General features: G+C 40.6%; 1 protein-coding gene across 1 annotated transcript in view; it reads left to right on the forward strand.

Annotated features, from left to right (window-relative positions):
• The window catches only part of SVEP1 (sushi, von Willebrand factor type A, EGF and pentraxin domain containing 1), a 476,580-nt gene that overhangs the window by 134,146 nt on the left and 328,939 nt on the right, over nt 1–13,495 (forward strand). The window contains exons 4-8 of the mRNA XM_077250467.1: nt 389–547; nt 2,920–3,099; nt 12,265–12,444; nt 12,704–12,901; nt 13,194–13,312. Coding sequence (XP_077106582.1) covers nt 389–547; nt 2,920–3,099; nt 12,265–12,444; nt 12,704–12,901; nt 13,194–13,312 — 836 coding nt within the window. The remainder of the gene's footprint in view (nt 1–388; nt 548–2,919; nt 3,100–12,264; nt 12,445–12,703; nt 12,902–13,193; nt 13,313–13,495) is intronic.

Raw genomic sequence — 13,495 nt, forward strand, 5'->3', positions numbered from 1 at the left:
GGAACCACTTTAAAATCACTCTTTTTTGTGTTGGTTAGAACCAATTGTTGATACAAACTGTATATGTTGTTAAAAAAAGGTCTTTGTTTCCCGATGTTGCTGGTTTACTTGCTTACAAAATCTGTGTTAAAATGCACATATAATGCAAATATTAAAGAAGCAGATTTGGAATAACAGAGATCATAAATCCAAGTGAAGTCAATCCTCACCTATACAACATGGTTGACAGCCGCAGCTTGTACTGAGTATTGTGAGGTTTCAGTAGCAGCAGGGGAGGAGGGACACTGAAGTGCTTTAATGAGGCATATGGACAGTGATTAAGTGAAAACTTTTTAAAATGTTTACAGTTTTGAGAATTGCATTATATGTTTTCAATATTTTTTAACAGCCTGTCCATCTGGCACATACAAAACGGAGGGTAAACCAGGAGGAGTCAGCACTTGTATCTCCTGTCCTGATCCAAATCACACATCACCTCCAGGCAGCACGTCAGTGGAAGACTGTGCATGTAAAGAGGGATATGAAGTTGATGGTAAAATCTGCAAAGGTGAGGTAACCCTTTTATTTTTTATGGTCTTCGTAGCCTGAACATACAGATCAAGCAATGGTTGCCTTGACCCTCACCCAGCACTGTGATATTACAGCACAAAAAAGTGTAACACTGAAATTGACAATGGGCACTGGCTTGTAACGTGTTAAGTTATCCTCTTAATCGAAGGTGACTAATTATTATCAAGATGATGTGAATCATGATAACCTTTGCGAAAACATATTAATAGCTGCGAAGAGGAAACCAGTAGTCCTTCTATATCATTTCAAGTCTGGTTAAAGCATAAAAGCATAAAGATTGCATCGGGCTAGGGTGAGTTTACTTGGCAATTTTAGAGAAAACTCAGCAATACAGCAATCAGCCGATAATGAAATACAGAATGCAATACGTTTATGTGTGTGTCATTCGACTTCACTCCTATCATAACATTATTCTGTATCTGTAAGGCACTCCAAAGATCTAGCTGTGTGGATAGTTTTTTTTACGTCATTTGTTAACATGCAGATGTCCCCATTCATCACAACTAGCATTTTGTACTCCAGTCTAGATAAAGAACGTGCTAGCTTTGGATCCGAAAAATCCATCAGGAGGAAGTGCACCTTTTAATGAATTTGGTTCAACACGGCAAAAATATATAGGCCAGTCTAAACATTTGTCCAATTTTCTCAAAAACGTGGTGGAGCTGGCCGAGACTGCCTTATAAAATGCCAAAAGTTTCAACTTTTCTTGAGAAAAACGCACTCAAACAGTCTGATGAATCTGCCCCGTAGAAAATAAATAATGGAGGAAATTTTTCAAATTTGAATTGATAAGAAGAAAACTCTGAAGACTTATGGACGGTATCATACATGCCATGCCCTGGCTTGCATGGGGAATGACACAAACCTCAATCTCTGTTCGCTCAGCTGCACTATCCCATTACGTAAAAGAAAGCTATTATTTATTTTACTCACTTATATAGCGACATTATCTCCACAGCGCTTTACAGACATTATCATTCACTGTCCCCATTGGGGCTCACAATCTACATTCCCTATTTGTAAGTCTTTGGAATGTGGGAGGAAACCCACACAAACACGGGGAGAACATACAAACTCCTTGCAGATGCTGTCCTTGGTGGGATTTGTACCCAGGGCTCCAGCGCTGCTGTGCTATCCACTGCGCCACTATTATGATGATCTCAAGAGAGTTGCATCAATGAGATCTATCAGAGCTTCCTTCAGGCTTTTCAGTATTCTGACAGCAAGAAGACAAGAGTCTGCAGAACTGTTTTTGTAGTGAAAAATATCAGAACAGATAGAATTTGATTAAAGTTAATAGAGCTGTCCAGGATGGCTATTATCCAGTTAAAAATGATGTATTAGAACTTCCATAGTTCCTTTATAAATAGAATCAATGATACTAGTAATCAGTCTATCATCATTTTCATTTTCATTGTTCTGCTCCGATACTATCAATCTGTTCAGATGATGTTTTTCACAGGAAAAAAAATCTCAGCATGCACCTATTCAAGTTTATAGGTGTGCCGAAAAATGAGATTCCTAATGGATCATCTGCATTATATCCGATTTTAATGAATGCACTATTATTATTATTTTGCTTTGCTGATATAGCACGATCATACTCTGTAGCACTTTACAGACATTATCATCGCTGTCCACATAGGCGCTTACAACCTGCATCCCCTATCAGTATGTCTTTAGAGTGTGGGGGAAACCAACACAAACACGGGGAGAACATACAAACTCCTTGCAGATGTTGTCCTTGGTGGGATTTGAACCCAGGACTCCAGTGCTGCAAAACAACAGTGCTAACCACTGAGCCACCGTGCTGTGAAAACATTGCAATTGTCAATGTGGGAAACTGTATTTGATCTATTTAATTTTATTCCCTGCTGATGAATAAAAGCAAATGTGTAACACATGAAAATATAGTTGAAATACATTTTTTTCCTGGATGAAAATCATATGATTTTTCATATGCTCATGTAAACTTAGCCATAATGTGACAAGCTTTGCAGTATGTCGGCATGGAATAAACTTCAATGTATTACTCTGTAAACGAGGATTTGTGTCTGTGTAATCCACGCGCTACATTATACATCTATGCCGTGGGCGCAGAACTTCCCTAGGGAGGCCCAACATTTGCCTACATTAATCTATCACTGTATTGTCTGGTTTCCTTACTGCCTTATGTTAATCTCTCCAGATGACAACATTAATTACATAAACACATAGAAACGACACAAAGCTATAAACTGAAAGCATTTTTCCTCCTGTATGTAAGGCTTGTGGTAGATTTCATCTGAGTTAATGGGAATGCAAATCCTTCTCCCATAACAGTTGTTTTTGTATTCTAAACCTCATTAGTTGTGCGCTGCCCAGAGTTGCTGCCCCCAGAGAATGGCTATTTCATCCAGAACATCTGCAACAATCACTTTGATGCCGCCTGTGGAATCCGATGCAAGGCAGGCTATGAATTAGTTGGAAGCAGCATTCGCCTCTGTCAACCAAATGGACTGTGGTCTGGCTCTGAAGCCACCTGCAGAGGTAAGATAGCATTGTAAAAACTTTCATATTTTCCTAAGAAGACACGGCAGCCACATAAACTCATTGTCAGACATTCAGTCATTACAAAATCAGCTTAAAGCGGCAAAACTTGATTCTAATTAACTTGCTGACTTAGAATTGGAGGGATTCTTAATATTAAATGTGCCTACACTGTCTTTGGGAAGGAGTCTGGCAAAGGTTGTAGACTAAAACAGAAAGCACGTGGATATAGTCATTAGTGATGAGCGAGTAAACTCGTTGCTCGGATTTTCCCGAGCACGCTCGGAAGACCTCCGAGTATTTATGACCGCTCCGAGATTTAGATTTCATCAGCTCAGCTGCATGATTTACAGCTATTAGCCAGGCTGAGTACAATCTCCGAACACTAACAAATACTCGGATGTCACCCGAGCATGCTCGGGAAAACCCGAGCAACGAGTATACTCGCTCATCACTAATAGTCATTTATCATTTTTTCGCATAAATAAAAATGTAATGACCAAGAGGGGTGGTTCTAAATACAATTTTCATCCTTAATCCCTATCTATTTAATGCCATAATCTAAACTATTTTCCAGTATACTTGAATTAAAAATTCCCTCTCCTTCCCTAACTATACTTTCTAACTGCTTTTCATTTTTTTAACAACTTCTTTTTTGATGACACTTCATTTAAGAAGCCCAGTTCATGCAGCAACCCCTGTCCCCTTCCTGAAGCAAAATGTCAACAGAGACGCTTGTTTCAAGGGCTGGGCTAGTCCCTGAGTGAAGTGCACTCTCGCTGGCTCAGATTAATAGTAACGAACCAGCACCAGAGCTCACTGTTGGCGTGTGTTGTAAGATGTATACCCGTCTTGCAGAGACTAGCTTCCTTTTTGGAAGTGCATCTGAACAGCAAGGTGGATTGCTGTTGAGGGGAGATAGAGAGAAAAAAAAAAAATCTATAAATCTTCAGCACAGCGAGTGTGAGCGAGCTGAGTGTGACCTGAGCGTAAGTGTGAACGGCGGTAAGTGTGTGACTTGTGATTCAGTGAGGAGGTATTTGGAAGGCCTTTAACAAATACCTGTGTGAATTGGAGTGAGTTGCTGAATTGGGAGTAGCTATATTCATAAGGAGTTAACTTAGGGTGGGGGCTCATAATTAAGGGGATATAAGGGGCAGCTGTTTGGGGCTCCAGTCCTTTTTGGAAGTGCATCTGAACAGCAAGGTGGATTGCTGTTGAGGGGAGATAGGGAGAAAAAAAAAATCTATAAATCTTCAGCACAGCGAGTGTGAGCTAGCTGAGTGTGACCTGAGCATAAGTGTGAACGGCGGTAAGTGTGTGACTTGTGATTCAGTGACTTTGGAATCAGGGAGTTTCCAAGGGAGGAATTGCTTCTGTTTTTTTTTTTTTTTTTGTTTAATTAATACTTTGTATTTATTTTTAATTAACGTTTCTGTGTGGTGCAATCCCCATTAGGAAATGTGCTCCACAATTGTTAATGCCATCCAGTGTACATCTTGCCACATGTATGCAGTCCTTGACCAGCCGGTCGAGGGTGCATACTGCTGTGCGAGATGTGAGCACATTGTGCATTTGGAAACCCAGATACTGGATCTAAATGTGCAGCTGGCAACACTGAGATCCATAGACAATATGGAGAGGAGTCTTCTGCTCACAGAGCAGACGCTCAATGGGATAGATGAGGAGGGGGATGGTAGGATGGAGCTGCAGGACAGTGTGGCAGTTAGCTGGGTGACAGATAGAAGGCGGGGTAGAGGGAAGAGTGCCTGGGAGGCTAGTCCTGATCTGGCACACCCCAATAAGTTTGCTAAGTTGGCAGATGAGGGGGGTGCCAGTACAGGGGTAGCACTGCTGCAGCCAGGCATGTCCTCTGAAAGCCGGAGGAGTGACTGCTCCAGTAAGGAGGGAAAAAGGAGAGCAGGGCAGGCCAGACAGGTGCTGGTAGTGGGGGACTCAATTATTAGGGGAACAGATAGGGTAATCTGTCACAAAGACAGGGATTGTCGGACGGTGTGCTGCCTACCTGGCGCTCGAGTCCGACACATCGCTGATCGGGTTGACAGATTACTGGGAGGGGCTGGTGAGGACCCAGCGGTCATGGTGCACATTGGCACAAATGACAAAGTTAGAGGTAGGTGGAAGGTCCTTAAAGATGATTTCAGGGAATTAGGCTGCAAGCTGAAAGCAAGGACCTCCAACGTGGTATTTTCCAAAATACTGCCTGTACCACGTGCCACGCCAGAGAGGCAACGGGAGATTAGGGAGGTTAATAAGTGGCTCAAGAATTGGTGTAGGAAGGAGGGGTTTGGGTTCCTGCAGAACTGGGCCGACTTCCCAGTTGGCTACAGGCTCTACGCTAGGGACGGGCTGCACCTCAGTGGGGAAGGTGCAGCTGTGCTGGGGGAGAAAATGGTTAGAAGGTTGGAGGAGTGTTTAAACTAGGGATTGGGGGGAGGGTATTCATTTTATAGGAGGGGAAGATAGTGCAGATAGAGACCTGGGCACAAATAAGGAAGTTGGGGGTGGCGGTGGCATGGGGGGTGGGGTTAGAACAGTTAATAATTTAAGAAAGAATAGAGGTACAGAGAGTAACATCAAGTGCATGTATACTAATGCCAGAAGCCTCGCCAACAAAATGGACGAATTAGAACTAATGTTGTTGGAGCATAATTATGACATGGTGGGGATATCTGAGACATGGCTGGATGAGAGCCATGACTGGGCTGTTAACTTGCAGGGCTATAGCTTGTTCAGAAATGACCGTACAGATAAGCGAGGGGGAGGGGTGTGTCTATATGTAAAATCGACCTTAAAACCCATCCTGCGTGATAATATAGGTGAATTTAATGAAAATGTAGAGTCCCTGTGGGTGGAGATAAGGGGAGGGGGAAAAAATAATAAATTACTGATAGGGGTTTGTTATAAATCTCCAAAACTAATGGAAGCAATGGAGAATATCCTCGTAAAGCAAATAGATGAAGCTGCGACTCAAGGAGAAGTCATTATTATGGGGGACTTCAACTACCCTGAAATAGATTGGGGAACAGAAACCTGCAGTTCCAGCAAAGGTAATCGGTTTTTGACAACTATGAGAGACAATTACCTTTCACAACTGGTTCAGGACCCAACAAGAAGGGGGGCACTGCTAGACCTAATATTAACCAACAGGCCAGACCGCATATCAAATATAAGGGTTGGGGGTCACTTGGGGAATAGTGATCACAAAATAATAAGTTTTCATGTAACCTTTAATAAGATGGGTAGTAGGGGGGTGACAAGGACACTAAACTTCAGGAGGGCAAATTTCCAATGGATGAGAGAGGATCTTGGTGCAATTAACTGGGACGATATCCTGAGACACAAAAATACACAAAGAAAATGGGAGACATTTATTAGCATCCTGGATAGGACCTGTGCACAGTATATACCGTATGGGAATAAACATACTAGAAATAGGAGGAAACCAATATGGCTAAATAGAGCTGTAAGGGGCGCAATAAGGGACAAAAAGAAAGCATTTAGAGAATTAAAGGAAGTAGGTAGTGAGGAGGCATTAAATAAATACAGAAAATTAAATAAATTCTGTAAAAAGCAAATCAAGTCAGCAAAGATTGAGACAGAGAGACTCATTGCCAGAGAGAGTAAAAATAATCCCAAAATATTCTTTAACTATATAAATAGTAAGAAACTAAAAAATGACAGTGTTGGCCCCCTTAAAAATAGTCTGGGTGAAATGGTGGATGAGGATGAGGAAAAAGCCAATATGCTAAATGACTTTTTTTCATCAGTATTTACAAAAGAAAATCCCATGGCAGCCAATATGACTAGTGATAAAAAATCCCAATTAAATGTCACCTGCTTAACCCAGCAGGAAGTACAGCGGCGGCTAAAAATAACTAAAATTGACAAATCTCCGGGCCCGGATGGGATACACCCCCGAGTACTGCAGGAACTAAGTACAGTCATTGATAGACCATTATTTTTAATCTTTAAAGACTCCATAATAACAGGGTCTGTACCACAGGACTGGCGTATAGCAAATGTGGTGCCAATATTCAAAAAAGGGGCAAAAACTGAACTCGGTAATTATAGGCCAGTAAGTTTAACCTCTACTGTGGGTAAAATCCTGGAGGGCATTCTAAGGGATGCTATGCTGGAGTATCTGAAGAGGAATAACCTCATGACCCAGTATCAGCACGGGTTTACTAGGGACCGTTCATGTCAGACTAATTTGATCAGCTTCTATGAAGAGGTAAGTTCCGGACTGGACCAAGGGAACCCAGTGGACGTAGTATATATGGACTTTTCCAAAGCTTTTGATACGGTGCCACACAAAAGGTTGTTACATAAAATGAGAGTAATGGGGATAGGGGAAAATATGTGTAAGTGGGTTGAGAGCTGGCTCAGGGATAGGAAACAAAGGGTGGTTATTAATGGAGCACACTCGGACTGGGTCACGGTTAGCAGTGGGGTACCACAGGGGTCAGTATTGGGCCCTCTTCTTTTTAACATATTTATTAATGACCTTGTAGGGGGCATTCAGAGTAGAATTTCAATATTTGCAGATGACACTAAACTCTGCAGGGTAATCAATACAGGGGGGGACAATTTTATATTACAGGATGATTTATGTAAACTAGAAGCTTGGGCTGATAAATGGCAAATGAGCTTTAATTGGGATAAATGTAAGGTCATGCACTTGGGTAGAAGTAATAAGATGTATAACTATGTGCTTAATTCTAAAACTCTGGGCAAAACCGTCAATGAAAAAGACCTGGGTGTATGGGTGGATGACAAACTCATATTCAGTGGCCAGTGTCAGGCAGCTGCTACAAAGGCAAATAAAATAATGGGATGTATTAAAAGAGGCATAGATGCTCATGAGGAGAACATAATTTTACCTCTATACAAGTCACTAGTTCGACCACACTTAGAATACTGTGTACAGTTCTGGTCTCCGGTGTATAAGAAAGACATAGCTGAACTAGAGCGGGTGCAGAGAAGAGCGATCAAGGTTATTAGAGGACTGGGGGGTCTGCAATACCAAGATAGGTTATTACACTTGGGGCTATTTAGTTTGGAAAAACAAAGACTAAGGGGTGATCTTATTTTAATGTATAAATATATGAGGGGACAGTACAAAGACCTTTCTGATGATCTTTTTAATCATAGACATGAGACAGGGACAAGGGGGCATCCTCTACGTCTGGAGGAAAAAAGGTTTAAGCATAATAACAGACGCGGGTTCTTTACTGTAAGAGCAGTGAGACTATGGAACTCTCTGCCGTATGATGTTGTAATGAGTGATTCATTAATTAAATTTAAGAGGGGACTGGATACCTTTCTGGAAAAGTATAATGTTACAGGGTATATACACTAGATTCCTTGATAAGGCGTTGATCCAGGGAACTAGTCTGATTGCCGTATGTGGAGTCGGGAAGGAATTTTTTTCCCCATGGTGGAGTTACTCTTTGCCACATGGGTTTTTTTTGCCTTCCCCTGGATCAACATGTTAGGGCATGTTAGGTTAGGCTATGGGTTGAACTAGATGGACTTACAGTCTTCCTTCAACCTTAATAACTATGTAACTATGTAGCTTGTGGGGACGGCACTGGTTACTGCATGCCGGGTAGTCTTACAACACACACTACCAATGCTCTCTGGTGCAGGCTTGTTACTATTGATATGAGCCATGAAGATAGTGCTCTGTTACTGTGCACATTGCACAGTGACAGAGCAGGGACTAGCCCAGCCCCTGAAATGAGCGTCACTAATGATGTTTCGTTTCAGGGAGGAGGTAGAAGCTGCAGCAGTGTCTCTGCCCCCCGAGGATGCATTGAATATCCCATCATGCACTGAGATTCTCAAACGAGGCATCATCAAAAAAGAAAATTGTAAAAAAAAGGAAAGCAGTTAGACAGTGTAGTTATGAGAGTTTAGGGAATTTTTATTCAAGTACATTAGAAAATAGTTTAGATAATGGCATTAAATGATAGGGATTTAGGATGAAAATTAAGTTGTACTTCAGACCACCCTTTTGATTGTTTAGAATTTCCTTAAAAACATCTAAAAAATCTATGTCCTTACCAACATAATTTTAAATGTCAATTTTTAATCAAAATTTCCATTAAAAGTATTTACCGAAAGCTAATTAGCTGTAATTAATGCTTACCGATTGTAAATGGCAGTCAGATTTGACTTCACTACAAGCACTCTTCTGAGTTGTCATAATTTTATACAAATGTGTGGATTGGTAATAAAAAGGTTTCTTTTACAATTGATTTATGATGATGCATCTATAAAATTCTACTGTTGAAATAATAACATAGAAACATAGTAACAATATTTACAGTTGAAGGAAGACTTTAAGTCCATCTAGTCCAACCCATAGCCTAACCTAACATGCCCTAACATGTTGATCCAGAGGAAGGCAAAAAAAAACCCATGTGGCAAAGAGTAAGCTCCAGATTGGGGAACAAAATTCCTTCCCGACTCCACATACGGCAGTCAGACTAGTTCCCTGGATCAACGCCCTATCAAGGAATCTAGTATATATATCCTGTAACATTATACTTTTCCAGAAAGGCATCTAGTCCCCTCTTAAATTTTAGTAATGAATCACTCATTACAACATCATACGGCAGAGAGTTCCATAGTCTCACTGCTCTTACAGTAAAGAATCCGGTCTGTTATTATGCTTAAACCTTCTTTCCTCCTGACGTAGAGGATGCCCCCTTGTCCCTGTCACCGGTCTATGATTAAAAAGATCATCAGAAAGGTCTTTGTACTGTCCCCTCATATATTTATACATTGTAATAAGTCAGTGATGATGAAATATTTGTTGATAGAAAATACTAGCACACTGACACATATTCAATATTCTTTTTAACAATTCCTCCAGGACTAAAGTTGAAACAATATGCCCTCCTTAGTTATATTGTATATGCTGTTATCTTGAAACACATGGCTGTACTCTGTATATTAGCAACATGCCATAAAATAAAATTCATTATAAACAAGTTTGCTGCTCATGCGATCATAAGTTATTATAATTTATTTTGAAAGCATCATTACTCCCATGGTGCCCTACATGTGAAAAGGGTTACATATATAAAACATATAAATCATTTATAAAATATAGTAAACAAACAAACAGATTAATACAGTAGTTTGGGGGATTGGAAAAGTTTGGTGGTAATGACATAATAGCAGGGCCATTGCAAGTTGTAAGCTTTTCTGAAGAGCGTTTTCAGGTTGCATCCGAATGTTTCAAATATGTTGAGACAATTGGGTCCAGAGGATGGGGAGGATGCTCGGAAAAAGTCTTGGAGATGGTTGAATGAGGAATGTACAAGACTGGAGGAGAGAAGGCGATATTGTGATGAATGTAGATTATGTGTAAATATCTAATTATGTATATTTGTGATTCATGGGGTTGTCACTCCTTAGGATATCAGAGCAGTATGAGACAGAAACCTGGTACCCTCACCAATCAGTTGTCATCAGCTCTGGTGGAGGCTGGATATAAACTGTACACAGCTCCTTACACTGTTTAGTGGCCATTGTTGAAAACTGCAGCTCCACTTAATGAACTGAAGTCAGGACATTTTATGATATTATTATTATTTATTTATATAGCACCATTGATTCCATGGTGCTGTACATGAGCAGGTGTTACATCAAAATAGAAATATCACTTACAGTAAATAAACTAACAATGACAGACTGATACAGAGGGGAGAGGACCCTGCCCTTGCGGGCTTACATTCTACAGGATTATGGGGATGGAGATAGTAGGTTGGAGGTTGCAGTAGCTCCGATGGTGTTGACGTGGCAGTGTGGTAATTGCAGGTTGTAAGCTTTCTTGAAGAGATCGCTTTTCATATTCCATCTGAATGATCCAAATGTGTTGGATAACCGGACGTGTTGGGGCACAGAATTCCAGAGAATGGGGGATATGCGGGAGAAGTCTAGGAGGCGATTAGGTGAAGAGTGAATAAGTGTGGAGGATAGAAGGAGGTTTTGGGAGGACAGGAGGTTACATGAGGGAATATATTAAGAGATTAGTTCAGAGATGTACAGAGGAGAAAGGTTATGGATGGCTTTGTAGGTCAGTGTTAGTAGTTTGAACTGGATACGCTGGGAAATTGGGAGACAGTTGGGGATTTGCAAAGGGGGGAAGCAGAAGTGTAGCGAGGAGAGATATTAATTAGTTGAGCAGCAGAGTTAAGGATGGACAGGACAGTTGCCAGAGTGTTAGAATGTAGGCCACAGAGGAGGATGTTGCAGAAGTTGAGGCGGGAGATGATTAGGGCATGCACAAGAATTTTGATAGAGTGAGAGTAGAGGAAAGGATGGATTCTGGAAATAGTTTTAAGCTGAGGTGACTGGAGGTGGCGAGAGCTTGGATGTGTGGTTTGAAGGACAGGGCAGAGTCAAGGGTTATTCTAAGGCAGCGCATTTCCGGGACAGGGGAAAGTGTGATGACATTTATTGTGATAGATAGATAAGGTATTGAATATATGCGAGATGGAGGAAAGATAATGAGTTCAGATTTGTCCACATTGAGGTTGAGGAATCGAGAGGAGAAGAAAGAGGATATGGCTGATAGACACTCTGGGATTCTGGACAGCAGAGAGGCGACATCGGGGGCAGATTTGTAGATCTGAGTGTCATCAGAATATAGATGGTACTGGAAGCCATAGGAATTTTTGAGTTGCCGCAGGGCAAGGGTATAGATGGAGAAGAGTAGGGGTCCTAGGTCAGAGCCTTGAGGGACACCAACAGAGAGAGTGTGAGATGAGGAGGTAGTGTGGGAGAAGGAAATGCTAAATGTGAGATTGGTAAGGTATGAGGAGATCTTTGATGCTAGAGAAAGAGAGGACCTGTATTAGGAGGCAGTGGTCAACTGTGTAGAAAGCAGAGGACAGGTCTAGAAGTAGGAGTATAGTCTGTTAGATTTGGCTGTAAGTAAGTTGTTAGTAGTGTTGTTAGTAAGTTTGGTCAAGGCAGTTTCAGTGGAATGGTGGGGACAGAAGCCAGATTGTAGGTTGTTGAAGATATTATGCATGCTGTAATCCCATTGGTAATAAAAAAGAAATTAATATTTTATAATATAAAACATCACTATAAATATTATATTTTTTTCATTCTTTTCTTAAGTTCGAACGTGTCCAAAACTTCATCCGGTTGAAAATGGCAAGATAAGCTGTTCATCCAGTGATACCTCTTATGGAACTGTCTGTTCTGTGACATGTAATGAAGGATACAGATTGCAGGGACGTTCTAAACTTGCTTGCCAAGAAAATTCATACTGGGATGCAAAGGAACCAATCTGTACAGGTATAGTTTATCTTACCATCAGCGCTGATAGTGGCAAACATATGTTGCACATTAGTATAAATCTGTTTTACAACTAATCTCAGTTTATAATTCATATGACTATTTTTGGTGAAAACTTAGAGTCATCCTGTAGGCAATGTGAATGGCTTTATGAGTGAGCTACATGAAAGGAGTAAAAGCTGTGGGAAGTGTCAAAATGTCTGTATAATTGTCCTGATATATTAAATATTATTTACAATTATTGACTTGTGTTTTACAGAAATGTACTGTCCTACTTTTTCCAAACCTGATAACGTCCTGATATTTCCATTGACTTGTGGGCAAGAAGCAGCTGTATATGGATCTGTGTGCTATTTGGGATGTCATAAAGGATTTATTTTGTCTGGAGTCAGGGATGAAATAAAATGCATGTCCAATGGAAAATGGAGTGAAGATGTCCAAAAGACAGCATGCAAAGGTAACAAGGCAACGAGAGTACAAATACAAAAAAAATGTGTCTGTCAGGTAAGACCTCCACTCAGGAACTAGTTGGTGACTTTTGCTAAAAGAGAGTGGTGGACAATGTCAATATTAGGCCTCAATCATTGCCATCATCCATCCATCCATATGTATGGAGGTTTTCAAAAGCATTACTTACAAAAAGCAATATGTGCTCTTTGCACTGCCATGCAAGCTCTGTGATCATTGTTATACCATGGGCCTGGCCATCCTTCAGTCTTTCACTCATTCTGTCTTTCTATATGTTTCAGACATTGAACCTCCAGTAATACAATGCCCAGATGATATAACTGCAGAAAATATTCAGCACCAAAATACAGCTCAAATTAATTGGGAAATTCCAGAAGCAAAAGATAATACTGAAGAAGAGGTGACACTATCTAATCTATTACTATAGGAAGTAATGTTGAGGTGTATTTGTATAATATTATTAGAAATGGTGGAATTACACTCAGAAACCAGTTGCTATGTCTCTTTGTAAGCTAGCTACTATAACTGCTATTATTCTTGACTTAAGATACATCATATTTACTGGTCATTAGATGATTATCCA

Source organism: Ranitomeya variabilis, chromosome 1, assembly GCF_051348905.1.
Source record: "Ranitomeya variabilis isolate aRanVar5 chromosome 1, aRanVar5.hap1, whole genome shotgun sequence".
In the NCBI taxonomy this organism is placed as follows: Eukaryota; Metazoa; Chordata; class Amphibia; order Anura; family Dendrobatidae; genus Ranitomeya; species Ranitomeya variabilis.